A 27,642-nucleotide genomic window follows, 5' to 3' on the forward strand; every position below is an offset into this window, starting at 1 on the left:
ACCCGCAAGCCGCTCCGCCTTCCCATCAGCGCCTAGATTTACATCCGGGTCCTTAGGCTTCACGCTCCTCTCGCCGGCTGGTGTTTCTCCGGGCTGACTGGCTGTTGGCTGTTCCCGCTGTTCCAGCGTCGGAAGAGCCGGTGGGTCCGCGGGTGAGTCCACGGGAAGGACCAGGAAGGGGAGCCGGGCGGGGACCCGGCTGGTCGTTGCACCCACCGGTGGGCTCTATGCGGAGACGGGGACGCGGGGCGGATGGGGGTCCCGGGAGCCTCGAGGCGGGGACCGTGGTGTCCCCAGCTTTGTTCTCCTCCAACTTGACTGGTCGTCCTCTTCGGGACGGGGCTTCCCTGGCCCCTGCACTTTGGCGGTCTTCTCCTGACACTTGTTACAAATTCGTAGTAGTCATCCTCATTTGCATTCGTTAGGGTTTGCGGAGAGACGGGCCCAGCGGCCCGGCAGGTGAGGTGAGTTTGCAGACCTCGCCTTCCGGGCAGGGACCACAGCCTTCTCTGCTGCTTCTCGCCCCTCGTCGGGACCCTGGCCTGGACCCCTGCTCTGAGAGCCCCCTTCTTGGTCGGGCTTCAGGAATCTTTTGAGGTCAGGTGTAGTGTGTTGTAGTGAAAAAGCGCAGAGCAGGGATTCTGGAAGCCAAGGTTCCAGATTCTAGTACAGATTCTAAAATAGTTGTGTAACCCAAGTCGTCTAGAAGTTCCCATCCAGCTTTAAAGTTCTGAGGTTTGTGTTTGGCAGCTCTTTGTCCAAGGGACGCACACCCAAAATGAATCAGCACCAGAGGAAGATGAGGGCAGGGGTGGTGCTGTGTCATTTTTTGAGTGTTGTCGGGTCAAGATGTCAGAGAATGGTCGACCACAGCAGCAGTTCAGATGTGTGAGGATTGGCAAAAACTGGAAGAAGACACATTTAAAAATCTGAACACATGTGACATTCTACTTTTCTCTGGGTGAGGTGATTCATTTGGGACCTTTGGAACTGAACTCTGGACTCGCGGAAGAGTTTAAGAAAGCAAAACGTGCTTGTACTTGGTCTGAGAGACTTACTTGAACCTCTGTGCAATGAAGTCATCTTGTATGATGTTATTTTCCAAATTTATCCTGATTGTAAGAATCACCTGTGATATTTGTAAAAGTGCAGATTCCGTGGACCCCATTTCATATCTTTTGAAACACCATGTCCAGGGAAAGGTCCGGGGAATCTTTTTAACAGGCATCCTAAGTGATTCTTCCTTTTGGGAAGCATGTATCTTTCAGTCAGATAGACCCTCCACCACTTAATAGCTTTATAACTTCAGTAATAAACTTGTGAGTTGCAGTTTTCTTTATCTGAAAAATGAGGATAAGTTCTGCCCCAGAGATTATTAAGTGAGTCTAAGCCCTTTGATAGTAGGATCCTTATCTTTGTCATTTTTGTGTCTACAGAGCTTAGTGCTTGACATTTAATAGGCCCTCCCTCACAAGTGTGTTGAACTGAGAAAAGAAATAGCATGCCCCAAAACACAGAAGACACTTGGAAAGCTCTAATGCCATTCCTCCTCCTCACCTTACAGGGTTTTTTTTTTCTCTTTTTATCAGTAGTCATTTTGCTGAATACTCTTATTAGAGATAAGTATATCTCTTGATGGTTAAAACAGCCAGGAAATGTTTCTGATTCTTTGGTGTAACTTTGAAATTGTTTGTGCCATTAGATTACTAATGAATTTAAGTGGAGGCCAAGTCCACCTGTTGGACTGAATTTATGACTTACTGTGTAAATTATTGTCTGTAAATGATATTTATCCCTTGTTATTGTGCCATAACTCTAGATCATGGTGATCGTAAGTTTTTGTTATGCCAGAATCTAAATCATCATGTTCTTAAGGACATATTTAGATTCAGTGTTTTCATTGTAATAAGACCTCCTACTCCCACTAATGGAAAGATTTTGACCTACTTCTGTATGTACGGTTTGTGGGTACAGAATTCAGGACTGCTGAAGCCATTTGTGAAAGGATTGGTGTGGGTAACGAATCCATTTAAATATAAAACTAAGAATTAAAAAATGGGAATTATGGTTGTACAACACATTGTAAATGTTATAAATCTTGGCAGTATAAAATAATACATGTTACAGAAATCGGGGTGGGAGGAAGTGTAAGAATGCAATTTTCACATCTTTCATGGTAGTAGGTCAATCCACGTTGTGTAAAATGGAATCATATAGTTTTTAAATGATGCTGATCTCCTAATATTTGTATAATATTTTTTCTTAACCTGAGAATATTCTTTTAGGAACTGAAATTGCTTTTTGTAAAGAATTTTGTCCCCCAGAGATCAGCAGTTTCTTTAGTTCACTTTATTTTCTTTTGCTTCTGTTTAATGCAGAAAGAATTAAATTCGTTATGCTTTTTGTTAAAAATAGCATGTCTAGTATGATCCCATTGTTAGAAATTATTTCTGTACATCCTATTTATATGTGTGCATTAGATAGATACCTGGAATGATGTATACCAAATAGTAATGAGCATTATTTCGGAGTGGCAGGATTTGGGTCGATTTTTTTTTTTAACTTCTTTGTATCTTTCTATATTGATTGAAATTTTTTAAAGTGCAGGTATCACTTTTATACAGAAGGGAGGTTTGGTTATTACATCATTCATAGGGAGAGTTCTGGATTTTAGTAAGTAACCCAAAAGGTGCTGAGTAATCATTACTACCATTAATTTGCAATCAATAAATGAGTGCTGCTTTGTTTGCCTTTAGATTTGTTTTATGTTGCTTTATATAGTGTACCTGTAGAGATAGTGCAGTGTGATGTCTTTATGGTAAATTTGCCTTGATAAAAATTTCAGCTTTGTCACTTAGTAACCGTGTGAACTCAGTCGAATTATGTCAGTCCCTCTATTCATCTAAAACTGGATGTTGTATGTACTTCAGAAGGTTGTTGTGAGAATTAATATTTGTACTTAAATGACCTAGCCCACTGCCCAGAACCCAAAGTTCGTTCAAAAGAGAACAGCCATTATGACTATTTTAAAAGTACAGATTGTATTTGTATACATGCATGTCTTTCTTAAGTACTGTCCTTTTTAAAGTCATCAATGTATTGTACTTCTGTTTGACTGTAAATTACTTAAAGTGCTCTACAATGGAATTTTCTCAGGTTTGAACTTCTTGTCCTGGAAGCTGTGCATCACCATAATGAGGCTTGTAATTCTTGATAACTATGACTTGGCTAGTGAATGGGCAGCCAAATACATCTGTAATCGCATCATTCAATTCAGACCTGGACAGGACAGATATTTTACACTGGGTTTGCCAACAGGTAATGCACCATTTTTTTCCATATTAGGTACTCAAGGCTGTGGGATTGAAGGCTTTTTCTTAGTAAAATATGTTTCCTGTTTGTTTCTTGACATATCACTGATTTAACATATAAAGTCAAATACATAGATACAGACATATCTGGTATCTAAGTTTCATTACTATTTGTTAAAATTCTGTCTCACCTACCACTCCAGAATGGAAAAGGAAATATAGCTCAGGTCATGGTCATGATATTTTTTGTAACTTTTTCTAGTAGTCTTTTGTTTGTATTTAGGGATGTTGCTTTCACTCTTCATGCAGTTTCTTGGGAGATTAGCCTTCTCATTGATCATTAAGAGGTACCTAAAATATGTACAGCTGCCTCTTAATTTTACCTCATATGCCTCATATTATCTTATTAGCCCTTTGCTATTTCTGTGATTATTTTCTATTTTAGAAGTATTACAGGTGCAAAATTGAAGACAGGTATGTCTTCATGACAGAATGAACATAAGCATTAATTATACACTTTATTGGATTTAGTTCTCGGTTAAGGTTTTTCTTAAAAAATAACCAAGTGGTGTCACTGATTCATGGTACTTTGATATTGTTGACTTACATAGGAAAGAGTATTGGACCTGGAATCAGAGCTGCTACTTTCTTGGTGACTGAAGGGCATTTATTCTACACCATAATTCTTGTTTTCCTTACTTTTAAGGAAGATAAGGAAATTAATAGCTTACAATGCTGTTTTGAACCTCAAATAAGAGCAAGTCCCTTGTATACTGTAAACACTATGTAAATTTAAGGTTCTCATAAGTGTGTTTTATCTAAACAGTATTTTTTCCTCTTGCTCCTCCCCCCATACATGTCAACTATAGAAAAGCTACAATCATGATTGTTTTTCACTTGCATAATTTCCATGAAAGATACTGTTAGCTCACCAAGTTGATTTTTTGTTTGTTGTTTTGCTTTTTGTTTTTCGGTCCATGGCAGTAGGTCTTGGTAAGAATGGCAAAGAGGAAGTTTTTTAAATTGTGCACACCAGAAATGGGCCCCCTCAGCACCCACAGTTCTGATATGTGAGCCCCAGTGGTTGAACATGGCCTCTGTATCAGTTTGCCTTCTGTAAACCTGGGCCATGCTCAGACTAGCTGCCTTAATCACTTTGTCTTAATTATGAAGAAATAAACAGTAATTTGAGTATGGGAGCAGAAAGGCTTCAGAGCCATAAACGCCAGCAGTGCTAAACATGTTTTTGTGTATTTTGATATACAATTCTTCTGCTTTATTTTGGATAGTATTACTGCCTAATAATACATCTGCCAAGGGTATATCTCTGGAAAACCTTTGTTAACATTTTCTACTTTTCTCCTTCATTGACCAATGACAGTGTTAATCATGCCCCATCCTTACCTCCCCGCACCCCGTGCTTTTGAAATTTGAACACACATTTCTGTAAACAACATGCTATGTTGTAATTACGCCCCACCAAACACAATTCTGGGGAATATCTGTTCAGTATATATCTTTTTTTTTAAATTTATTTTATTTATTTATGTTTTGGCTGCGTTGGGTCTTCGTTGCTGCTGCGTGTGGGCTTTCTCTAGTCGTGGCGAGCGGGGGCTACTCTTGGTTGTTGTGCGCGGGCTTCTCATTGCGGTGGCTTCTCTTGTTGCGGAGCACGGGCTCTAGGCGCGCGGGCTTCAGTAGTTGTGGCTCACGGGCTTTAGAGTGCAGGCTCAGTAGTTGTGGCGCACGGGCTTAGTTGCTCCGCGGCATGTGGGATCTTCCCGGACCGGGCCTCGAACCCGTGTCCCCTGCATTGGCAGGCAGATTCTTAACCACTGCACCACCAGGGAAGCCCTGTTCAGTAATATATTTATTGAAGTGATGTTGACAAGCTTAACATTTAAGGACCTGCATGCTGTGCACCCAACCTGCCTCCCAGACTTATTCCCACTATTCCTCTACACTGAATCAGGGTAGGCAGGTTACACTGCTTGTAGTTCAAAGGACAGGCCTGAACTTGCTGGCTTTACTTTCACTCATGTTGCTAGCATACTGTATAATAAGAACTTTATGAGCTCTGGAACCAGGCAGAATCTCTTGAATATCTGGCTTCACTTCCGTGTGTGTGATATTTGGCACATTCCTTAATTTTTTTACCCCAACTCTTCCAACTTCAAAATGGGAAAGATAATGCCAATTTCCCAAACTTGTGAGATTTCCGTTAGCTAATGTATGAAGCACCAGCATAGCATCTAGCACATGGTAGGCATACAAGTGTCATCTCTGAACCTCCTCCCTCATCTTTTTTCTATTTTCAATTACAGCTTAACCCATTCTTTGATTATGGGAATTTCACTTCTTCTTCAAAGACTCAGTTGAAATGCCATCTTTCATCCTTCCTCCAAGAAGCAAGACTATAGTGTGTTCTTCTTTGATTCACTGTACTGCTCTGGAATTCTTATAGGTTATTTATATTTTTCCTTGTGTTAATAGTTACTTTGTACTTGGCTATTCGTATTCTGTGAGTTCTTTTAGGATAGAAACAGTCGTAATCTTTGTCATATGTGAATCATAGTAAGCACTTGCTAAATTAGTTATGTTAGTAAATGAGTATTGCAAAGCAAATATATTAAAATGAAGTTTCTTTTACCAGTTCACCCTGTACCATATCTTCCATTTTTTTTTCTGTTCAGCCACTTTGATTAAAAAGTAGAAAATGAATGTGTTTTTTATTACTATTGTGACAACTTCTTTTTTTATTCATATGTCCTTCAATTACGGAGGGAGTCCTATAACTATTCTCTTGACACTGAAAGATACACACAGAAAATTTGTTATGCTTCTAGAAAAGGAGAAAGAAGAGCATACTTATCCATCTTGTATCCAGGTTTCATGTTAGTGGGCTATAGTTCTTTGAGAAGGAATTGTAAAGTTTGACCACATAAATTTTAAATTATTAATGACAATTTAAAACAATATGTGTGCTTAACTTCAAGAAAACCTATTAGTCTTCTGTTCTGTGACCCTGTCTGTGTGATATTTAGCCACTTCTGTTATTCTGTCATCTTAAATGAGAGTCAGTCTTTTTACTACTCTAGATTTTTTTTGTATTTGTTTTTTTGTTTTTCTGGTGTGTTTTTTTTTGCCAGAGACTGCTTAGTTCTGCCATACTTCTCCCTGCCTCTTGAGTAGAAATTTTGTGTTTGGGTGTTTTATTTTGTTTTGTGATGGTGGGTGGACTAGAAACCAGTACTCTGACCAGGATTGTGTGGGCCAGGTTGCTTGTTGTAAGAATGTAGTCAATCTGGTCTTCGAATTTGTAGTTAAAGTGAAAACATACAGCAAATTTAAAAAACAAAGGGAGGCCATCCTCAAGGGGCTCAATTCATTTATCTTTATTGTGTCGTTTCGTGGAGCATTACCAAGCAGATCTTAATTTTATAAAACATAAAAGAATCACATTTATAAAACAAGAACATTAAGAACTCAGATGAAGTATCCAAAGCCAAGATCCCATTTCCTAGAAATCATTTTACTTTATACATTTTAGCTGATATATGCTGAAAATAACACAAAATGAGAAACAGGAGCTCCAGTTAAAAACTTAAAGGATAAGCCTCCTCACTCAATCCTTGCCACTTTCTATTTTGAAAGTAGAGGCAGTGTTTAAATTCAGCTCTGGTTTCCCTTTTGATTTCACTGAATGGTCAATACTTGACCTATTTATGTATCATTTATGCTACAAATCCCTCTCTAAATAAAGTTTTTTCTCTAAAGGTGGGACGTTTATTTTTCTTCTAATTCACATGTGCTTTCTGGAAGTTTCTAATCCTGGAATATACACCATTAATTCCAAATATCCAATGACACAAGAATAATTTTCCAAGCTATAATTTCTGCTGACAGAGTCCCAGCTTTATTCAGCAAATTCTAGTTTACTAAAATTTAGGTTACCTTGTAGAGAGACTAATTCAACATATATTTGTTAATTGAATGTGTATTTAAATTAATAATTGTTTGCCTAATAAATTAGAAATATAAAATACCATTAAGTAAGAAGAGAATAAGGTTAATATAAACGTTTTTTTAAATTAGATTTTCAAGTTATGTTAGAAAATGGAATCTTTATCTGTTTTAGGGAGTACACCTTTAGGATGCTATAAAAAACTAATAGAATATCACAAGAATGGAGACCTTTCTTTTAAATATGTGAAGACCTTTAACATGGATGAGTATGTAGGTAAGCTATATTATTTGAATATATTATTTGGATATGTTATATTTTAAATAAAATTAATATATTGAGAATATTAACATTTAAATTTGTTTTGAATGTAATATGAATATATTTCTAGAGTATAATGTATTACCTTGTAGTGGGGTTGGGAGTTTATATAAAAAAAACTATTTTTGTAATGACAGCATGACATAGTAGAAGGACCATGAGACTAGAAATCAGAAGATTTGCATTCGTCTTCAGCTATGGCACTTACCTACCAGTCCTGGCTCCATCAACTTTGAGCCAATTCATTCACATTTCTCATTCTCTCTTTTTCTTTTTTTCTTAAGGCAAAGTTAAAACCAGTGTTGTTGTGGGGATAAATTAATTAATATGTATGTAATTAGTAAAATATTTTTTAAATATAAGGCTATTTATATTTGTAGCCTTGAAGCTTTTATAATTTATTGATTGTGACCTTGCTTAACTAGAAAGATCAGTGATACATATAAACTCTGTGTTAAAATTTAAATTTTATAGGTACACATTTTTAACGGTAGCCTGAGCCATTGTCAAAGAACTGTTGTAATTTAGTATACCTTGCATGTAAATAGGAATACCAGAGGAAGAACGTAGATCAAGATTTCAGTTGTGTGGCCATTTAATTTATGTTGAATTTAACACATAAATCAGTTTTATTGGTTAAAATTTTGTATTTGAGAAGGGGAATATCGTGATTACATGCACATGAACTAGACTTCTGTGCTCCAGCCCCTCTGTGAGCTCTGTGACCCTGGGAAAGTTAATTTAACTTTTCTCTGTTTCTGTTCATCTATAAAATGAGATTGATAATAGTTATTTCCATAGACGTTGTACACATTAATTGAGTTAATACGTACATGTACAGTGATTAAAATAATGCCTGGCACATAATAAGCATATATTCCATATAAAAATGCTTTTAAATTGAATATGGTATAGAAATGTTACATATTTTAAATAGCGTTTATGGCTTAATCAGAAAAGTAAACTTTAGATTTATTTCTGGAAATAGTTACATTTTTATTCATTAACTTTGTATTTAGGACTTCCCAGAAATCATCCTGAAAGCTACCATTCTTATATGTGGAATAACTTTTTTAAGCATATTGATATAGACCCTAATAATGCTCATATCCTTGATGGGAATGCTACAGATTTACAAGCAGAATGTGATGCATTTGAAAAGAAAATAAAAGAAGCTGGAGGAATTGATCTTTTTGTTGGAGGTACGTAAAACATTTTGTCATTAATCATTTATTAATATTTGGATTAGGTGCTATAAAAAAACCCCAAAACTTACCTTCGTGTAATGTAAAGAACATCTGTTGACTGTCTGTAATACCCATTTATTCAGCTATTGATTTCTATTTTACTTTATTTTCATCAAAAAATAATCTTAATGTTGCAAGTGGGAATTGTTTAAATTATGGCTTGAGAAATAGGTCCTAATCCCTGCCTAATTACCTCTTTAGAACTGATAGTTTACCACATCTTAGAAAACGAGTGATATGTTTCTTTTCCTAAATGATACTCTTATTCTTTTACTGTTTCTTTAAAACCCCAACCCAGCTTTCTTATCAAATTACAGCGTTAAATCGCTGAAAGTTTGCATGTGGAACAGGTGGATTTTAACATTTCTCTACTGATCATTCATATTGCTTCATTTCACTAAGAAATGAGTTAAGAATGTAAGATTTTTATCATCAGCCTTTAGTTAATATGAATTAAGCTGTATAATTGTCTTAATAAACTCTAAAGTAAATGTTTAATTAACTAAATTCCACTTGAAATTTATATATATACATGCACACACAAACATACATATGTGTATGTATATTGTGTGTTCATGATCTACCATTGAAAAGAGGTGAAAGAATCTCTTCCTTTGTAATGACAATATGGTTTTCTGCCATCAGTGTGAAGCATATGAATAGTACATCATCTAAACTGAAACCAAATTGTTTTTTGCCAGATTCTTTAGTATTCAACTAAACATACTAAAGCTCCAAATTAACATTAGATATATAGAGATAGATATATCCATTAGATCTAGGTATATCTTATAATTAATTTATTAGAAGACTGCTCAAAATTATATGAATTAGATCTTCAATAGACCTGTACTGAGGTTAATTTATGGTTGAGGTGGCCAGGTATTGTTGAGGTGTTTGGTTGCCTTTGGAGAAAATTGGGTTTTATCGTCAGACAAAAATTAGCATCCTGTTTTGGCCACTTACTATCTGTAAGATCTTAGGAAATGTATTGATTTCAGTAAATTAGTTCAGTATACTAATTCAATATAATTAAGTTATTTGTAAAACAGCATTATATTAACCATTTCAGAATTGATGAGAATTAACCACATTATAACATGTATAAATGCCTTGTGCAGTGCTTGGTATGTAGTTGGTAATCCATTAAGTGTTACTCCACTCTGTCTCTGAGGTGTAGTTTCTGAAGTAATTTTTCCTTAGTTCATTGAATGTCCTGCTCTTTTACTGATTTACCTCTAAGGGTATCCAGCAAGACTGAAGTTTTTCTCTTTGAGGAAATTGTTATCTCTACCTAGCAGAACTAATATCAATTACTTTCTTAAATAGACAGGATGGTTAGACTAGTTTGCTTTTCAAAATAGAAAGTATCTATTTTTTAAATAAAACTTGCTAATATTACTTCACTATTCCTGGAAAACATTTGCATTCCAGTTTTGTCCGTATTGCTCAATTCTGAGATAATTACTGTTTGCGCCTACCAATATCAAGGCCAAGGCAGTAGATATTTGAAAATGTTTAAGGAGTGCGCGCTACCCATGCATTCTTTAGATTTTCTAAACTCTACCAAAATCAAGTAGAATTACTGTAAAATAGTATACCTAAACTGTTTATCTTAGTTATATCAAGAAATATTTTCACTCATTTACCATTATACAAAAAGATATGGCAATTATTAAAACTTTAGTATTAAAAATGGCTGAATGGATAACATAAATAGTATTTTTTTACTTCTTTATTTGAGGACTTATTTTTTCCTGTTACTTTATTGACCTTACATAAGGATTCTTGTGACAAATCCCTTGGGGTCTCAATGCCAGGAAGTAGAATTTACTGGGGGGAAAAAAAACTGATAAGAACTCTTTAACTCCATTTTGTCCTTTTGCCTACTTTCCAGAAAATATTTTAGCTTAATGTAATGTTTAAGGTTTAATCTCCCTTTACAGAGATTTATAATAAACTTTCTTCTTTCCCCATAGCTTTAAGCCACTTCTTGTTTCTTTGTAGCTAAAGTTTTTCAGTGCATTTCCTCACAATAACCCACCTTAGTTCTACCTTTGAAACTAATGGAGCATAATCATAATTATTTATGTTTATCACTGACTCTTACTACTAAAAAGAACTTTATTTTGTTTTTTAACCAATTTTTGTCTTAAAATTCCTGTAGTTCTTCCCTTGCAAAAAAATTTAACAGGATTTCCTTTCCTCTTCCATTAACACCTTCATTGTAGTCGTGGGCTAATCCAGGGTCTGACAGTTTATATTTATTATCCAAGGGACACATAATTGTGTATAGGGAACGGAGGGTTGGCTTATTACATTTTCTTTGAACTTCTCCCTGTTTGGGATACCCTAATATTGGATCTGTCTCATGAAGGAATCTCATTTGATTCTTCGCCTTCGTTGATCTAGGTTGTTATCATTGGATATTCAAGATGAGGCTTGGTATCTGGGTCTTACCACTTACCCTTCTTTTGTTCCAGGGTTTGGTTAATAAAAACACTAAGAACTGAGCCAAATGGGATCAAAATGTCAGCTTTATTAAAGGTAAAGTTGGATTAGAGATTGCAGGTTGGGCTTGAGGCCAGAATGGGGTTTCCTACTCCTCCTCCCTGAATTGGAAATAGTAAGACCAGAGAAGAGCTCCAGAGTATTAATCCACCATTGCTCACTCCTGGGAAATGGAGCAAGAGTTCCCTTCCCTCTGTAGAAAGGAGAAAGGAGGAAATACATACTCAGAAGTTCTTCATCTGATGACAAAATTGTTGGGAGAAAGAATAATGTGTATCATGCAATTCCTGATCCATACCCAGCAATAAAGTACACAAACATGGAAATCTATAAATAGACTCTAAAAGCATTATTAACTTTAAAATTACCTAAAGATAATTTGTGTTTAAAAGGTAAAAATAAGGCACTGGGGAAATTTTTAACCCTCTACTTTGGTTACACGACTAGATTCTTTGATTTGCAAGTAAATGTAGTCTACTAATGAGACCAAAAGTGAATTTATTGGAATGATTCTGGGGTAACTTACAGAATTGGTATCAGAGTTGGAAAAAACAAGTCTTTAGAAGAACAAGAACCAGGAGCCTCAGATCACTGAAGCAGGGACTCACCTGATCCTCTCCTGCAGTGCTGTCATCAAATGCCTCAGCTCTAGATGCCTTCTTTCTTTCTGTGTTCCTGGTCAAGTTTCAGATTTATAGAGAGAAATTCTGATTGTTTCAGCTTGGCCTAAGTACTTGTCCTTAGATCACAACAGTTCTGCCTAAACGATATGAGATATAGGGTGTTATGATTGGTCTAGCCCCTGTTGTGAGGGGAGCAGAGCAGGGTAGAAGGGGGCAAAAACTATACTGAACGTTCTGAAGAATACCAACCATCCATTCATTTATTCAACCATTATTTATTGAGGGCCTCCTGTGTGTCATGTGTTCTAAATAGTAAGGATACAGTTATGAAGAAGAGAAAGTCTGCTTTCATGAAGTTTATCTTCTAGCCCACAGAACTACAGACACAGGAAAGACACACAATCCAGACTCAGAGGTTTTAGGGATGTTTCATAAAGGTGTTGATATCGGGCTTCCCTGGGGCGCAGTGGTTAAGAATCCGCCTGCCAATGCAGGGGACACAGGTTTGAGCCCTGGTCCGGGAAGATCCCACATGCCGTGGAGCAGCTAAGCCCGTGTGCCACAACTACTGAGCCTGTGCTCTGGAGCCTGCATGCCACAACTACTGGCCCCACGCACCACAACTACTGAAGCCTGCACACCTACAGCCTGTGCTCTGCAACAAGAGAAGCCACTGCAATGAGAAGCCTGCACACCACAACGAAGAGAGCCCCCGCTCGCCGCAACTAGAGAAAGCCCATGCACAGCAACGAAGACCCAACCCAGCCAAAAATAAAATAAAATTAAAAAAAAAAAAAAAAAGACTGAATAAGAATTAACCATGGTGTTTAGAGTTCATGATTATTTTTAAGAAAATTTTTATAAGGCTTTGTAAAACATTCTGAACATTTTTAAAATATAACTTTATATCAGGAAAAGCTCAATTTTTGATAGTTACTGATAGTAAGGGAATGTATTGACCCTTCTCCATCATGAACCATTCCTGATAATTTCAGCTTTGCTGTACACTTTTGTGCGACCCAAATCACTGGTGAGACCACTAACAGGACCTCCTGTTTTTTCTGGAACTCTTTATTTTCCTGGTTCCATCCTTTCCTCTAGAGAGAAATATAAATAAAAATATTTAGGCAGATGTATACTTAAGAGGAAAAGCAGAACAGTTTTACAAATCTAGAGAGATATGCATATCTATGATTTAAAATAGACAAGCATATATATACTTAATAGTGGAAACAAACCATACATATTAACCACATATAGGTCTGGCTTTACGTACTAGATTAAAAATTAATCCTATATTGTTAAAAATTCCTAGACTATTGTGCTTTGGTAGTTCATATTTGCTTCCTAAGGTTTTCAGTTCTTTCTTCATTCAAAACCAGGTTACTCTTTGTCATATTTTACTTTGTTGTAGCCTGGGAAAAAGTTGTTAGAATTGTGTGTCAAGAGCCAATAAGATACACCTATATATCATTAAATATGCAGAATATAAGTATAACAGGTATTTTGACCCAGAGAACTTGTGGGTTTATGTTTTTGATTGAAGTTGCCAGAAATCTGACTAGCAAGTAGGGTCCATGTATATAAAACTTGATTTACTTATGCCATAGAAAGATTCTTGATTTTATGAAAAGATTTACCTCCAATTTCCTTCAAATAAGAAATGTCATATTCTTATCTATATTTTAGAGGCAGTCCTAGAATATTTCAGCTGGCAGTAGATCTCCTTAAAGCAGAGTTTTCAAATTGTGGCTGTCACACATTATTAGGTCATGAACTCAATATGGTCAGTCACATCCACCATTTCCCTTTTTATGTTTTGTTAATGAAACCAAATGTAATCAAAAGTAGCTTGAATGGCTCCTCGTAATGGTATTATTTCATGCAATTCTTGTTTTAATTGTATTTATATGTGTACTAGATTGCAGTGTCAAATGTATTTCTTGCAGTAGGTTGCAGTCAAAAAAGTTTGAAGAAAACTACTGCCTTAGATAATATCTTGTCCAATCTAAACATTTTTAAAAGTGAGGAAAGTATACTACAGGGAGGTCCAGTAGTTAACTGCCCCATCTAGACTAGAACCAAGCAAGTTAAAGTGTGAATATAAAGACCGCTGGGTTAGGAATCAGAAGATTTAGATTTGAGTTTTGTCTTAGTACTTACTAAATTATTACCTTGAACAAATCATATATTATCCTTTAGCCTCAAAGTTTCCTTTTGAGCTTAAAAAAAGGGGGAGATGAGGTAAATATAGATATGGTTAATCTGACTGTATCACAAGATGGTTAAATATATGTGTTGTTGAGAGGATGCATGTGAAATCGCTTTATAAAATATTATTATAAAGTGATAACTTAATTTTGCTGTTAGAATCATGCTAGCTCAATGCTAAGCATATGGAAAACATTGAAATACTTGTTGAATCAAATACAGGAACAAATCTTTTACTGCAGCATTAGAAATTCAGCTATCAAATAAAACAAGGTAAGCGTGTTTATGACTATTTCTTTGGTCTTTAAATCATGTTGAACTTTGAGAAACCTTATTTACTTATGTATATATGTGTGTGTATATGTATTTCTTTTGAAAGGAATTGGTCCAGATGGTCATATTGCTTTCAATGAGCCAGGATCCAGTTTAGTATCAAGGACAAGAGTAAAGACTCTAGCAATGGACACCATTTTGGCAAATGCTAAATATTTTGATGGAGATTTATCAAAAGTGCCAACTATGGCTCTAACAGTTGGTGTGGGGACAGTGATGGATGCTAGAGAAGTAAGAATTAAATGTTCTTTGATGTTTTTCCTTTGATGTCTATAGACTTTGGAGAAATTGTGGTGTCAAATAAGTGCTATTTTGGGTTAATCCTATTTGCAGTATAAATTGTTGTCTAGCTTTCAGTAATTTCTGTCAGGCTCCTTGCCATGTTTAGAATTCAAGTAAATTAAGTCTTTGGAGCTGGAAACTAAAAATTAGGCACCATCTCTTTTGGGGTACTGCTTTACTTGCCTCTTCTTGTTTCACAGTTTGAGGTTCTAAAATCACACTGATCATATAGTCTTGTGACAGGACTGTTGCAACAAAGATGCAGTCGTAATTAACATTAAATACTGCTTTTGGAGGCTTAGGATAATTTAGTGTAATGTGATTCTTGACTGTAGGAGGAGAGCTCAGTTGGTTTCCAGTGGAAAAAGAACCCCTTTAGGGCCGGATCTGTTCTAAATTTGGTATGTTTAAGAAGGCAAGAGTTCTTCTGAACAGTAGACTCAAATTTTTTAGTTTTTAATTGGGCTGTCATTTCCTGCCCTGAGAATAACAGACCAAATTATAGTCAGCTCATGATTATAAGTGGTTAAATTATATGGAAACCCAAAACTCCATTCCCTTCTGGCAGCAGGACTGGACAGGTTCAGAGGAAAGAGTACAGACAAGGTATGGTGAATAAGTAACTGATCTTAATGTAAATATATCTAGACTTGAATGCACAAGTAGAACTGTCATTCAAAATGGAGTTTTTCATCTAAAGATAATTGGTTTATGAAAAAAGACCCTTTAAAGACTGAAATTTCAAGTAAATAAATTGAAAAAAAATTAGAGCAATCTTAGTTCTAAAATATGAAACTGAAAGTTATGCAAAAAGATTTCTTACATATAACAAAATTAAAGTTACAGTGCAACTCTTATGCTAATTCTTAGGATTAACAGAATTATTCATTGATTTTTTTTCTTTTGATTTTTCCAACAAAATTATATGATGCTATTCACCTCACAGTATTCATTCCCAGCATGACTGTAAAGAAAATTATGGCAAAACTACTTTTATTATTTAGTAGTTTTCCCAAGGACTTTAGTGCTTTATTATAGTTGATTTACAATACTGTGTTAGTTTCCAGTGTGCAGCAGAGTGATTCGGTTATATATATATTTTTTCAGATTATTTTTCATTATAGGTTATTACAAGATATTGAATAGTTCCCTGTGCTATATAGTAAATCCTTGTTACTTATCTGTTTTACATATAGAAGTTTGTATCTTTTAGTCCCATACTCCTAACTTACCCCCTTTCCCGTTGGTAGCCATTAGTTTCTTTTCTATGTGAGTTTTTTTCTGTTCTATATAGATTAACTTGTATTGTTTTTTAGACTCCACATATAAGTGGTAGCATATAGTGTTTGTTTTTTTCCGTATGACTTACTTCACTTAGTACGACATTCTTTAGGTCCGTCCATGTTGCTGCAAATGGCGGTATGTCAGTGTTTTTTATGGCTGAGTAATATTCCATTTTGTGTGTGTGCGTGTGTGTGTGTGTACGTACCAAATCTTCTTAAACCAATCCTCTGTCGATGGACACTTGGGTTGTTTCCATTGTCTTGGCTATTGTAAATAGTGCTGCTAGATTTTTCATAGCATTCTTTTGAAACAAGTAACACATGATTATACTTAATGACTTTATCTTCAATTTTAATGGGTTTCATGTGTACAGATTTTCATCTGCCAGTGGTTTTAACTGTGATGTGAGCTGTTCTTCAATGTCATTTTCAATAACTGCAAATATATTTAAAATTTAAATCCATGTGTGGGACAGATGCCACTGTTGAATGGAAAGTAGGTTTGAATGGGAGACAAATCTTTAAGTGGTCAGTGCATCAATAAGTATCCTCACATTTTGGCAACTCAGATAATGAGGACCTTCTGTACACACCCTGGAAGTGACAACCCAGAAGTTATTATAGGTTTCTTAAGACTTGGGAATTGTCCACTAGGTAATGAACCACACAAGTCACTGCCCTCAATTTTCACTCCTTCCTTGCTTTGAGGCCTTAACATTGATGTTAATTAATTGTGAAATGTTCTACTTCTCTAGCCCTTGCTTAGCTAAAATGGCACCAGTTTTCAGCTTTCAGAGTTCCATTTTCTGACCATAATCCTTATAATCAAAATTATTTTCTTTTATTCTTTTACCACAGTTTTTGTTTATAGCGCTTCTTGCAGTTTGTAATTGTTTTTATATGTTTCGTTGTTTAATACCTTTCCTCATTAGTTTATAATCTCCAAGTGTTTATGAGTCATGTATATCTAGCACAGTACACTGCCTGTCACATAATAGGTATTCAGTAACTGTTGAGAATAGTTTGAATGAATTACTTTTGCCCATAATTCATTTTGGACAAAGTTGGTTCTATCCACAGCTTGGCTATCTACCTGAACCACCAGATCTGATTTTTATTGACTTTTGGCTGTTTGACGAAAGCCAAATTTACCCTCAAAGGATTAAAATTTGTTTTTACTAAGATATATTTAAAGATAATGCTTTATATTTTAAAGGTAATTTCAAAAGAAAAGACACAAATTGTTTTTAATTACTGTAGCATCTTTAGAATTGCTTATTATATATAATTACAGTAATTTGAATGTTTATTCTTGTGATGACATAAGGAAAAACCAGTAAAACTTAAAAATCTTTTGATTTTGTTGACTTACTGAATGTCACAGAAGTCACCAGTGATTTCTTAATTGTTAAGATCATCATCTTTTCTACAGGTCTTATCCTACTGGGCCTCTTTTCATCATTTATTCCTATGGACTATTTCTTCCGTCATAAACCTTTACCATTATTCTTCTTTCTTTCTGACCATTCTTTCTCAGTATGCTTCCCTGGCTCTTCTTCCTCCATCTGCCTTTTGAATGTTGTTGTTCCCTAGGGTGTCATCTCCTAGCACTGCATATTCACTATGCATACTTCTAGGCAGTGACCTTTTTTGTGTGCGTGTTTTTTGTTATTTTTTAATTAACACATCAATAGCAGTCACACTTTGCAACCCTGTTCTTGGTAGATTTAGTACTATTCTAAAAAGGTCAACTACGCTCAATACAGTGATAACTACCAGTACATATCTTTAGCCAGTTCTTTTTCTGAAGCTGCAGATTTCATATTTCCAATTCACTCCTTATACTTAAACTGTTCAAAATTTAAATTCATCTTTCTATCAAAATTGTCTCCCTCCCTTGGTGAATAGCAACACCCTCCATGAAAATTATCTGAACTTGAAACGTGTGTCATTCTCAGCTTCTTCACATCTAATCAGTCACCACATTCCACCATTTAACTTAGAGATAAATAAGGATCCAGCCCTCCATCGGAACTGCCTTACTTCTGGTCTATATCAGTTTTTTAAGGATTATTGCAAACCCATCCTAAATCATGGCTATCTCCATTCTTTACCTTTCCTGTTCTCTATTACAGCCTGAATTTTTTTTTTTTCCAAAAACATAGTTATTACTCATGCATGTAATGAAGAGTCTCTGATTCCTGGCTGCTTCATCACAAGGTGATCTTTGGCATAAAATGCTCTGTATTATCAAAATTCAGTTTTCAGCCATTTCATTTCCCTATGCTCAGCCTTACCAAATTTCTAGCTTTTTACTGACCACCCCATAACTGTCTGAAATGCCCCCTTTTCTTTTCTGCTTATCCTTAAGATTTGGTTTCAGATAGGGCTACTCTTAAGCTTTTTCACAATACAAGAAATACTCTCCTTGAGAATAGTGGAGCAGATAGAGTAGAAATAATCACGTATTATCAACATCAAATTATATTCCAAGAGGAATTTTCTTCAATTTCTGATTTTCCAGATATTTCTTCTTAATTCTCAATTAAAGGTTATATATGTCTTATTGTAGTTGTTAAGGATATGGATGCTGGAATCAGACCTCTTGTTTATTTAGTAGCCTTACCAAGACCTTGGGCAAGTTACATAATATCTGTGCCTCATTCCTTATCTGTAAAATATGAGTAAGAATAGTATTTATCTCACGCTGTTGATGTGGGTAGTTAAATGAGATAATTCACGAAAAGTGCTTAAGTTCAGTGTTTAACTTTGAAACCACCAAATCACATTTTAAAACTCCTGAAATAAATTAAACTTCAGAAAATATCCATCATGCAGCAATCACTACATATTCTCATTTAATGTAGTGTGTGTTAAAATAGTTTTAAAAAGCCTTTTCAAGTGCTAGTATAAGGACTTCTGCCAGATTGCATACTAATCACTTAAGGGACCCTGATTCTTGGGTCCTAATTCCAAAGATTCTGAATTAGAAGACAGGATGGAGCAAAGAACTTGAATATTTTGTTGTTTTTTTTCAAACTCCTCTGTAACAGGTATCAGTCTTAAGAAAAAAATATTAATTTCCAGTAAGGAAAACTAATAAACCCATTAATCAGTGCTCTGCTTACCTTATTATATCAAGCATTGCTAATTTTTAAAAAATGCTTTTAATTATAGGTGACGGCATATTAATTCTTCACTGAGCCTAGATCTCTATACTTAAGAACAAGAAGTATCAATAAAAACAGTAGGAATTCATACATATCTTATTTCATTCATGGGCTTTGATATTAATCAAATATAGCTTCAAAATGAAAAGTAATGATCTTGATAAAAGAAATACAGTAATATCTGGTTCATTAATCTTTAATTTCCTCCCTGTTTTAGAAGGTCTGGTTATAAAATGTGAAATACAGAATTTTTATGTTGTTACAGGTATTTTAGAATTACAACCACTTTAACATTCATTTTTTTAAATTATAATGAGGAAAAAAATCATGTTTAAAGATTTATTACATTACATAAACTGCTTAACTTGTAAAAGCAAGATTGATTTACTGCTAAAAATGTTAAAGATTAGATTCATTCAGACACCTATACACTCACATTTGCACACGTTCTTTGACTTATCTCATAGGCTATCAGGGATTTGGGACAAAGAGCTTGGATTTTCTGTACCTAAGGATGGTCTCAAGTTATGTGTGTTTAAAGGACAGTTCCTGCATTTAAGTAGATTCTGAACCCTTCTTTAAATCTAGTTTTGTTCCAAAACAGCTTTAGATAGCACCTGTTCAATGAAACAATCTTTAGGCTCATTTCTCTAGATTACTTTTAAAATATATGTTATTTCAGAGTCTTTTGCTTTTCCAAAGTAATATCTATTGCTTATCTGGACTAGAGCAATTTGGTATATCATTCCTGGTTATATAAATTCTTCGTTGATCTGTAACTCTGCTTTTGCAAAACAGCCCTTTTGTTTCTTTTTCTTCATTCTCCCAGGTCTTTTCTTGCACATCAGTATTTAATATGTTAATTATCATAGGCATTATGGTATATTCAATAATACTCCATTACAAGATACTATTTTACTTTGTTCAGCCAGAAGTAGAGATACACTTTGTGCTTGCCTGTTACCTTAAAGAGCAGAAATAAATACCTTGAACTATGAAGAAATATGGAGCTGTTTATTTTTATTTTAACCCTCAGAAAAATATTGGTGCTAAACTCTTTGTTTAAAAAAAATAGAGCTTCTTAGTCATTTGGAACATGTTTTAAGAATTGACAAGTAATGTTCACGATTTTTCAGGTAATGATCCTCATAACAGGTGCACACAAGGCATTTGCTCTCTACAAAGCAATAGAAGAAGGAGTCAATCACATGTGGACTGTTTCAGCTTTCCAGCAACATCCCCGAACTATTTTTGTATGTGATGAAGATGCTACTTTAGAATTAAGAGTTAAAACTGTGAAATACTTTAAAGGTGAGCACTGAAATTTCAAAAGCAGACTGGGAGAATGTTCCATCGTAGGTGACAATTAAAACTTAGTATGATTGGGGAGTTACATCCTGCATTGTGGCCTAATGAAAACTGGCACTGTGCTGAGGATTAGAAATGTCTCACTTCAGATAATACTAGCTTTTAAAGTAATTTCCTAATATTTTTTCTTGAAGAAAACCTCTTCAATCTATATTTTCAGTAAACAAGATGTTTCTTGAAATCCAAAATTAAATATTTTACTTTCATATTGAATATACAAGATTAAATAGCCCAAAAGGAAATGTATATATGTCCTTTCTAATTTTTTCGTGTTTACCGGTCCCACCCTAACCTCTCAGCTATGTTTAGAATGAAATCAGGGGATAAGATGGGTTGCCCACTATCTCATTTAATCTTCACAATAAATTCTGCTAAATGTCAAACAGTGTGGAATAAACTGCAAGTAAGCAGGAGTTTGCCCAGACTTCTGCATATTTATCTTCCTTTTGCTTCTTCCTACAGTCTAGTTCAGTAATTTTTAAACTTTACCATACCATGTATATATATATATACACACACACACGTGTATGTGTATATATATATATATATACACACATAATATAAAACCATATATACTTGCTGTGATAGGTGTTTAAGAGATTTTCAAGGACACTTGAATACACTCAGTTTAGAAGCCATTCCCTGCTTGAGTCAACTCCACATATAAATACACACACATAAACAAGCTGTATAAGTAGGTACTCTTTACAAAGCACCTGTATTTATATAGCTGATATGAAAATATTATGTAATTAGTCATATATATAGTTCAGTAATTCACAAAGTATGTGATAAGTGTACTACTGATACTATATGAATAAAAATACGTTTTAAATCTTTTTACTCTAATAAAAGGTGTTAAAGGTTTCCTTAGTGTTAAGCACTTAGATTACTTCCAGTCATTTATATTTTTATCAGTTAAATTACCAGTTTTTTACCAAGTCACAAATATACCAAATTAAACTGAAAATTGTTAGCTTGTTAGTAATTTGACAGATAAAAGCAGAGAATAGCTCAGTTATGGGTTGTGAATAAGATAGAGCCCTTAGATGGCGTTTTACCCATATATTTCCATGTGGTCCAGGTTTCGTCACAAATATTAGATTCCTTGAAAAAGTTAATAGAAGGAATCTTCATTATCCACATATTTTAATAACAGTTTTGAGGAGATTCATTTAACATTGCCATTTTCTAGCACCAGTAATCCCCAGATAAACCCCTATACTTGTCTGATTTTTGCAGTTTGGTTTTTATCAGAAAATTTTTACATTTTAGTGAAGTAAACATTTAATAAATAGCCAATAGTTATTTGACCCGGTGCTATTCTAAGCATATTATACTTACTGATTTACTTAAATCTCACAATTCTATGACATGGGTACTCTTATAATCCCATTTATAGGTGAATTAACAGGCTTAGTAGGGATGTTAAAGTCACTTAGAAATTATTTTCCAGTGGAGCTGTATATATTTCTGAAGAGATTCAGGACATCAGCCTCTGTCAGGATGCCTCCTTCAACATGGAGAAAAATGGATTTGCGATATTGTTCTGGGCTATATATAGACCTCATCATTTTACAGTAAGGTATTTTGATATTAGGTAGAATGACTGTTCATAAATTTATACATGTTATAAATGTAGTTTTATGTATTTGCCAAATCCTTATTATTATATCACTGCAAGATATACTGGAGGAAATGAATCCCTTAGTTATAATCTGTAATTCTTCAAATACCATTCACATCACTACTCTTTCTTCTGCCATCCCTTTAAAAGTGTCAACAGGAATCTTAAAGGGTTCTAATTATTTAGCTCTTGAAGTCTAGGTTAACTGCATCTAAAACAATAAAAATCAGTAGCATATGGAAGTTTATTTCAGTATATATCTTTTGAAAGATATAAGTAAATCACAGGAAAACATTTTAATAATGTTTTATTCTAGTTTTTTGTTTTTTTAAAAAATAAAACCTATGTTTTATGTCCTGAGATAATATATTTTCAAGACATCATCATCATGGTGAACATTTTTTTTGTTTTATCCTTTTTAGGCCCTACTCCAATAGCTCCAATAGCTTGATAGAGGTTGAATGAATTCAGATTGAACCCAACTATAAAATCTATTATATTTAACTTTTCTTCTTCAAGCAACATCAGAAAGTCTATGCATTTTTATCAATACTCATTAGAATTTACTTCTGTTTATGATTTAAGTAGCAATGATTTATTTTTATCACATTCTTGTGTAGAACATTGTCAGTTTTTACCTTTAGTCATAGTAAACTCTTATTATTCAGAAAGCAAGTACTAAAATTTCCAAAATTACTTTTAGTTTGGAACTAGCTTTATGTTATGTACAAGTTAACAGCCAGTGTTTAGTTTTAAAAAAACTTTACAAAGGAGTTGGATTTTTAATGTTTATCCTGATGTTTTAAGTTGCGTGTTTTTAAGCTCTGATGTATTCTTCTTTCCATGATCAAAGCTTTAAGCGAATGATAGATGAATTATATCAAGTAGAATGATCCTCAAAGAGCTGATACTCTGGAAGAGGTACATCTTCTAAACCACATGGCTGAGATTACCAGTGTCTTTGTTGTCCCCTCTCTTGGGTCTCTCCAATCTCCATTTTGCTGCTTTTTACATACTGGTTGTTAAACTTTTCAGTTAAATATTGTTTTAAATGAGATTGGTTCTATTTAGAGATAATTATCTGGTAAATATTTTTCATTAGCAGATACCTTTTACAGTATAAAAAAATTACCCTTTAATGTTTATTTTTGGTAAATGTAAACTATATTTTCCAGTTAGTGTCATCAGCCAAGAAACATGGGTTACAGTGCCTTCAAGTACATTGTCTCATGTGTTGTTATACCCGAAAGAAGTACAAGTATCCCTGCCTGAAAGTAGTTGGCATTCTTCATAAAACTGGCTCATTCAGTGATTCGAGAAAATAAAATGTAGTTCCATGAAGGTAGGGACTTTAGTTTTGGTTCACTGCAATAGTTCAGCATCTCAAAGGGTACCTACCTAGTACACTGGAGACACTTGGTAAATTCTAGGTAGTTGGGCAGGTAGATGGATGACACATGACATTGGTACCATTTCAGTTTAAGTGCTAAATTATGTAAATCACTGTGAAGTCCAAGGGATGTTAAGGGAGAGATTTTTATAGTTAGATAGTAGTTGATGAAAACTTGAATTGAGCTGATGGGACTGAGAGCTGTAGAAGATGGTAACATTTAGATTTGAAGAAAATGCCATAATCAACAGCACAGGTGTAAGGATGAGCTAGTACAGTAGAAAAAGTTCCTCTTAATAGAGAACAAAGTATACCGATAAAATGGGGCTAGCTTATACTTTAAAAACAAAATTAAGAGTGAAAAGGCAAACGAGGGCTTGCATATCAGTGGCCTTTCAAAAGGGTATTGGGGGGGAGGGGTTATTAGCCCTGAGAAAAATATTCTTATGTATTAACATTTTTTGAGCAAAGAACAAATGCCAATAAATCAGTGTGCTTCAAATCCAGCCTCGGAGATATTCTGCATAAAACAGTCTAATGAATGAAGTATTTGTTGGTTTGTCCACATACTCAACGGATTTTTATCACAGGCTTTTTGTCCACACTGGTAAGCATGGAAGGGAGGGTTATATAACTTTATGGAACTGTCACTATAGAAACATTCAAGTATCAGAGATTACATTATCTCAGACATATAAACCAAACATCATTATAAGACTTTTATGCACTATGTTGAGTACGTTGCTTTCTTTTTTGAATTTTTGAGCTGAGGTCACTCCATTTTATAAATAAGGCCAGATGGATAAATGGCTGCCATATACCTGAGGTGGAGGCAGAACCGATCAAGTGCCTTTATGCTTAGTTTGGTACTTTTTATACATAATTCTTTCATTTCCTGGGTTAGCTGTGCTCCTTGTTTTGCTTTTTTCAAACTCTTCCCATTACTTATTTTAACCTTTTGACCCTTCTGTCCCTCCAGCTGCATGGAAGGCTTAACTTCAGTCCCTCCACAGTCCTACCTCCAAGATTTTAAATTTATCCTAATCGTTAAGCATCCTTTCCTTTCATGTCTAGCCATTCTGCCAGTGCCCTTGATACTTTTCTGTCTTCAGGACCTTGAACTACAGAATCTTGGTCTCTGCTCCCTCCTTTTCTCCTGCCTCCTTTTTAACAATGTATGTTCTGGATTCATTTTAAGTTAAAAAAAAGCTTCCAGAGACCATCTCACTGAATCTTCACAGATTTTTTTAAAGTACATGTTTCTTGAGCTTCCACCATGTATCATGACCTTTATAGACCCAGGACTTAGAGCAGTAAATTTAAGGTCCTGGACCTCAGTTTCTAGTTGGAGACATGGTAGGAAAAACATTTTCTAAGAGTGAAAATTGCTCTAAAGAAAGTGAAATAGTAATTCATTATAAGGTGACATTTGGGCTGAGACCCAAAAAGCCAAAAGGAGATAATCATGCTTTGCTCAGGGAGAAGAGCATTCCAGGCTGAATGAGACAGCAAATATAAGGACCCTGTACTATATAACCAAGCTTAGCCTTTCTGAGGTAATAGCAACAAAGCCAGGGTTGAGTGTAACACAAAAGGGGGAGAGTGGGGAGGACGTGAGATCAGAAGGATAAACAAAGACAACAGAATAAAATCTAAATTATATTCTAAGTGACCAGAGCAATTGGAGAATTTTAAGTAGGGAAACGGTATAATCTAGCTTCTGTTTTTAGAAAAATTGGACAATGGGAAGTGATGAAAGTAGGGTGCTGAGTTGGTAATCAGAAAGTAGTGCCCACCAGTCCTGCTGCTGAATTTAAAAAGAGAAAAAAATCAACAGTGAACTTCAGTTGTCTGGCTTTAGCAGCTCATCAAAGGGTAACACGATATACCAATATTTTTAAAGAAATGGTTTAGAAGGGGAAGATGGGTCTGGATGTTGTTAACAAGTTTGAGGTGCTGATTAGACACTGAAGTCAGCTGTTGAGTTAATTAGCATTCTCTTTCAATTTCATGAGTGAATATTTCTCTCTCCTCCTCTTAAGACTGTTCCACTCCTGGTTTTTCTCCTACTACATGTATACTTTAGTGTTCTTTGCATGTCCCTTTGCTTACCTCTTAATTAAAAGTGGGCCTTCACAGTTTGGATTTTAGAGTGCTTTTGCAGCCTTTCTGACAAAGAACACCTTCTTACTAACAAGTACCCTGTCTCCTCGATCCAGTAATCCCATTTCCTAAGAAAACCACATTATGAGTCCCTTTTCCCAACCTCCATGTTCTTAACAACCTGGTAAATTTAACTGATTTCTTTAACCTCCAAAATATAAAATCTTTAGTTCATTAATTGCGACAATTTATTTCCCCAAAGAAATACGATACATGTGTGTTAAGACATGAGTAACTGGAATATATTTCCCAAGAAGCTTTAATAAAATTAAGGACAGTTTACAAGCATACCAATTATAAGATGAAATTTAAATTTACTTGGAAATTGATATTAAGGTTATCTTATTGTTTTAGTAAACCTCTCTGTGTGGCTTGTAATCAACCCCTATTGTAAATACACATGTCAAAACAGTAGAAAATAATTTGCCAGATGAATGGATACGGTAATATATTAGAGAACTAATGTAACAACAGTTCTGAGCCCCTTGTTGGAGTCTGTTAGATTAACTGGCAGAGGGTCAAACTCAACAGACTTTTAGATGTAATTAGTATTCAAATTTGTTATTTTGTCATACTGAAGGAAGTTCTAAAGACAAGAACTGCCCCTACTTCTGGTTACTCACAAAGAACCTGTACCCATTCCAGATCCATGGTTTCATAAATAACTAAATTGATATTTGCTAGGTAGTTAAAACTAAACATTCTGAAACATTTCTATTTGCATTTTTCCAATAAATTTAACTATTTTGTATTAGATGGGAGCCAGTATACTTGTATTTTAATATTAAATCTTTTGTTTTCTAAATGAGATATAGTTCAAAATCAGAAATACAACTAGAACTGTGCTTTTTTTCTTTAAGGTTTAATGCATGTGCACAATAAACTTGTGGATCCACTGTACAGTATGAAAGAAGCAAATTGAAGGAGACTGGATCAAAATTCTGCTTGAATGAACAGAACACTTTTATACATAGATAATTTTCAGCTATGCAATATGATAAAACTTGGGGAATTTTTGAATATTGTCATTTTTGAAGTCTAATATCTATATGTTAAACATTCCATATTTACAATGTGTCCATTTTATACTAGGGTTTAGACGTAATTGGCTCCCACAGTTGATCAGCTAGTTGTTACAGAAGCCACAGTCACTCTATAACATAGCACAGAAATGAAAATGTCTGCCTGTTTACAAATTTTAAGTCATTTTAAAGGTGACAATTCTGTACATAAAGTACCATTTATATGACTCCAGTGGCATTATTAGATTTTAATTTTTTAATCACAGGAAGACACTCCAAGCCTTTCAGGTATCAAACCACTATCATTGCAAGCCTTTACTTCCGGAATGCTATCTTTATATTCTCTTTGCACAAGCTTTCTGCACGTGGTTGCCTTAGTCATCTTCCTGCAGTAGCATCTGGACATCAAAAGTCCTGCTATATATTGTTGGTACAGAAAATCTGAAGAGACGGCAGTGCCTAAAAGTACAGTTTACGTCCTTTTGGAAGATATGTATAAGTGCATGTTTTTTGTGCACCACCTTCTGTAGCACTTCTTTAAACAAATGTGCTCTTATTTTTATTTAATGACTTGGGTTCATGCACTTAATTTAAGTATTTTGGCAATCAGAAGCTTTATACCTAGCAACACACTTAAGGAAACTTTTTTTGAAGAAAATTTTCTGATTATCGTTCAACTTCATAAATGATTAGCTTTATTCCTTACATATATATAATGTCTAAAAGGATCATATGATGAAGTATAATATAAAAGAAATTACTGTAAACTGTTTTAGATTGCCATAACAACTTGCATTATTAAATTGTAAAGTATAG

The 27,642-nt window shown here is 34.7% G+C and overlaps 2 protein-coding genes across 3 annotated transcripts in view; one reads left to right on the forward strand and one right to left on the reverse strand.

Annotated features, from left to right (window-relative positions):
* The first annotated feature begins 33 nt into the window (after positions 1 to 33).
* Positions 34 to 27,600, forward strand: GNPDA2 (glucosamine-6-phosphate deaminase 2). 2 transcript variants are annotated; one of them, XM_068543018.1, is made up of 7 exons: positions 34 to 152; positions 3,157 to 3,318; positions 7,450 to 7,551; positions 8,616 to 8,798; positions 14,568 to 14,752; positions 20,393 to 20,567; positions 26,665 to 27,598. In XM_068543018.1, exons 2-7 carry the CDS (start codon positions 3,195 to 3,197, stop codon positions 26,724 to 26,726), a joined length of 831 nt encoding a protein of 276 aa, XP_068399119.1. In that variant the 5' UTR covers positions 34 to 152; positions 3,157 to 3,194; the 3' UTR covers positions 26,727 to 27,598. The 2 variants fall into 2 exon arrangements, with proteins under 2 accessions (XP_068399119.1, XP_068399120.1); XM_068543019.1 differs by having other exon boundaries at positions 44 to 140; positions 26,665 to 27,600.
* The window catches only part of GUF1 (GTP binding elongation factor GUF1), a 39,772-nt gene continuing 23,564 nt past the window's right edge, over positions 11,435 to 27,642 (reverse strand). The window contains exons 17-19 of the transcript XR_011073931.1: positions 12,915 to 13,074; positions 11,963 to 12,114; positions 11,435 to 11,547 (exon numbers count right to left, since the gene is read on the reverse strand). The gene's annotated coding sequence lies outside the window, so the exon portion shown is untranslated. The remainder of the gene's footprint in view (positions 11,548 to 11,962; positions 12,115 to 12,914; positions 13,075 to 27,642) is intronic.

This window comes from Eschrichtius robustus, chromosome 4 (assembly GCF_028021215.1).
Source record: "Eschrichtius robustus isolate mEscRob2 chromosome 4, mEscRob2.pri, whole genome shotgun sequence".
Taxonomy (NCBI): Eukaryota; Metazoa; Chordata; class Mammalia; order Artiodactyla; family Eschrichtiidae; genus Eschrichtius; species Eschrichtius robustus.